This window comes from Lissotriton vulgaris, unplaced genomic scaffold, assembly GCF_964263255.1.
Source record: "Lissotriton vulgaris unplaced genomic scaffold, aLisVul1.2 SCAFFOLD_9555, whole genome shotgun sequence".
Taxonomy (NCBI): Eukaryota; Metazoa; Chordata; class Amphibia; order Caudata; family Salamandridae; genus Lissotriton; species Lissotriton vulgaris.
This window is the reverse complement of record NW_028245986.1, coordinates 47,795-51,158: the sequence shown is the minus strand read 5'-3', so window position 1 is coordinate 51,158 and position 3,364 is coordinate 47,795. Positions and strand designations below refer to the sequence as shown.

Sequence of the window (3,364 nt, the reverse complement as noted above, 5' to 3'; positions counted from 1 at the left end):
TGGTGGTTGAGGGAACTGAGCTCGAGGAGCTGAAGTCCCCCCTTTGGCCACCTTACCCTTTGGTACTGTCACCCCTTGGACTGGAACGGTCTGAACTTCTTCCTCCTCTACTTCCAGTTCTCCGTTTTCAGGGTTATAGGGACACTCGCGTTTCCAATGTCCCACCTGGTGACACTGGTGACACTTTGTCGTTTTTTTCAATGTAGCAAAGTCTATTCTAGGTCTCGGATTTTCCTCGTTGTCCCTATTCAGACTATTTGATCTCCTTCCCATCATCCCTGTTCCCTGTTGCTGCTGTCCACCCTTTCCAGCCGACTGCATCTGAACCGTCATCAACTTCTCCTTAAGTTTCTTTGCTTTGGAATCTATTTCATCACTGCAATACCTTGCATATCTCAAAATTTCATCCAATGGTTTGTTTTGCCAGCAAATTAAATGTTGCTGAATCATCAAACAAATATCAGGTCTCAACCCCAAAACGAACTTCGATACAAACTGTCCTATGTCTTTAGGATCCATTACATCTAATCCACTGTATTGTTTGAACGTTTTCAGCAATCGCTCATAAAATTCATGGACTGTATCCTTGGGTTCCTGTCTAGTTCGGTCTATTTTCACCCAATCTATATCCTGCGGTGGCACCTTCTCTTTCAGCCATGTCATCACCCTTTCATATTTTTCCATTACTCTTTCTGACGGTCCATTAGTATGAGCATTTCTTTCTGGTTCTGCCGTGGGCCATTCGGCACTAACTTTGCATGCTGTCCACAAGTCTCCTGGGACCACAATATCAAATAAGGTGTTCAAATCAATCCACAGTACTTTCGAGATCTTCACAAACCTCTCTACCTGTTTGTACCACTCTACGGGATTTTCTCTTAACTTCGGAAATGAATTGGTAAATGCAGCCAAATCTCCCCTACTCCAAGGCACATGTACATAACTCCCATTCGCTATTTCTTGCAAAGGGAATGCCTCCATCCGCAGTGGCCTTCCCTCCGGGGACATCACAATCGTGCTTCGCCTGACAGTCCCTTTCTTGGACCACCTTTCTTCCCATTTATCCAGATCTCTCCATGCCCTTATTCCTGTGATCAGTTCCCTTATGTGTGTTTTTAATCCAGTTGTCCTCCTCTCATCTAGGTCCTGATCTGAATATTGCAACCTATGGTTACCCTGTAATGCATTTGTTCTCGACAAGTCTACCATATACTTGTCTGCCAGTTCAGACAATTTCTCGTGAGTTGCTCTTGCCTTTCGAGTAATATCCTTAGCTAAAAACAGCAGCTCGTCTTGTTCGTACAAGTCAATCCTTTCTAAAGGCAACGTACCATCTATTATCTCGTCCAGGTCAGATTTTAGACTGGTCACATCGAGCCTTTTTGCCTTTATCACAGCTTTCAGTATGCTGTCTCTAGAGAGCCCATCTACGTCTCTCCTATCACAGCTCTGAGTCCTGCGTCTGGGCTCATGCGTGTTATGGGGAGTCCTCCCATGCTCCCATCTCTCCAGGTCCCATGCAGTTCCATCCCCTCTAGGTGTGTGGTGAAACACTGCTCTATTCCCCATAGTCCCACATTGCCCATTCTGCCTGGTATCTCTAGGTGCATGGTAAAACACTCCATTATTCCCCATGCTTTCGCAATTCCCCTGCTGTCCATGATCGCTCGACGCATGGCAAGGCCCTTCACGGCTCCCCATGTTCCCGCGATCCCACTCCTGCCCATGATCGCTTGACGCATGGTGAGACACCTCGTGGCTCCCCATGTTCCCGCGATTCCAATGCTGTACGTTATCGCCAGGTGCATGGTGGGTGCACTTAAAGCTATCTCTGTACTCTTGCGTCCTTCGGTCTCCCTCACTGTGAATGAGACGAGACGCCCTTCCACACTCTGTACTTCTACCTTCTTGCTCCTGCCTACTTCCACCGTGGATATGACGGATATCTCCTCTACCCTCCTGACTCTTACCGTCCCACTCCTGACCGCTTTCGCTAGCCCCGCAGTGAGACAATGTCCCATTGCCTTGACTTCCCCATTCAGCTTCTGCTCTTGACCTGTTACTCTGTGTCCCTGTGGCAGCATCCCATTCCCTCAAGTCAGCCCTCAACTCCTTAAAGGATTTCAGCCGTGGTCCTCTCAGATCCATCGGTCCTCTCTGACCCCCCTGTTCTGTTATGGGATCTACTGCTGAATCCAATGGGGTGCTCCATTCTCTCGGTCCTGGCAGTTGCCTCCGGGCATTTGTCATGTTGTTCCTCCTTTCCATTTCAGCCCTTTCTCTGTCTAGCCGTACCTGTCCCTCCTCTCGCGCTTTCTCTGGGTTATAAATCGATACTATAGGACCTATGGTAACGGGTACTTGAAGAGCATCTGGCAATCCATAAGACTCAACACACTCCATTGCTGGCACCTTCTGCACCACAAACCTTCCGACTACTCTCTGTACTGGACTAGGTTGAGTGGTTTCCTCACCTTTAGTAGGTTCCCAATTCGCTATAGGGAGTGGTCTATTCTCCCCTATGCCAACCCTATCTTCCCTTGGGAGCCCAGTACCTTCCATCTCTCTATTGTACGGAGGCGGTCTATCTAGCAACAACCTATTTATTAGGCTATCCTCTGACTCGCTCTCGTCATCCTCCTCTGGGGTTCTCTTGTCTCCTGTAACCTCTATCACTGGGTACAACTTATCCACTTCAATAGTCTGTATCCTCCATTTCTTGGTTTCTGCATCCCATTTGGCATCTTGTACTGCTCTTACCGATCGTCTCACTCTTTCTTGACGTCTGTTCTGATTCCTGTAATGCGCCGCGCTAATCCACGCATTAAGGGCTTCAAACTGTGTTGGTCTAGGCAAAGGTCTCAATGAAGACATAACTGCTTTTAGCTGGTGCAACGCTTCTAATCTAAACGTTCCGTATTTTGGAAAAGTCAGTTCTTCGTTCCCTTCTGTAATCTTACTCCAAGTGCTAAGCCACAGTATAGTATGCAACCCAACATTCGTAGCCATATAATGAGCTGGTGTACCCTCTGGCGGGCCCTCTTCCCCGTAATAGGATTCTCTCCTTTTTCTCTTAAAGATCGCTCTCAAGCATTTAAAACACTTCATGATCAAATTCTACAATTTCCCCATATTTCCCTGCGTTCGTTTGCTTCCTGATGACAATCCACCAATCCCAGCGCGGTTCTCGCTAACCGGCCTATCACAGCGCGGTTCGCGTCAACCGGCCTATCACAGCGCGGCTCTCTCTGACGTCACTCGTCTCCCCTTCGCAGCAGTTCCCCTCCTCTCTCAGCTCGTCTCCCGGTCATGCATGCGTTCCATTCATACCCTGAAAAATGATTACTTCCGACCAAGCGATCAC

At 48.1% G+C, this 3,364-nt stretch overlaps 1 protein-coding gene across 1 annotated transcript; it reads right to left on the bottom strand.

Annotated features, from left to right (window-relative positions):
* Positions 1-455: 455 nt before the first annotated feature.
* LOC147666191 (uncharacterized) lies at positions 456-1,635 on the bottom strand (the record flags this gene model as incomplete). The annotated part of the gene is made up of 1 exon (XM_086949224.1): positions 456-1,635. A coding segment is annotated over exon 1 (1,180 nt), but the record flags the coding sequence as incomplete, so codon positions are not given.
* Between the last annotated feature and the right edge of the window lie 1,729 nt (positions 1,636-3,364).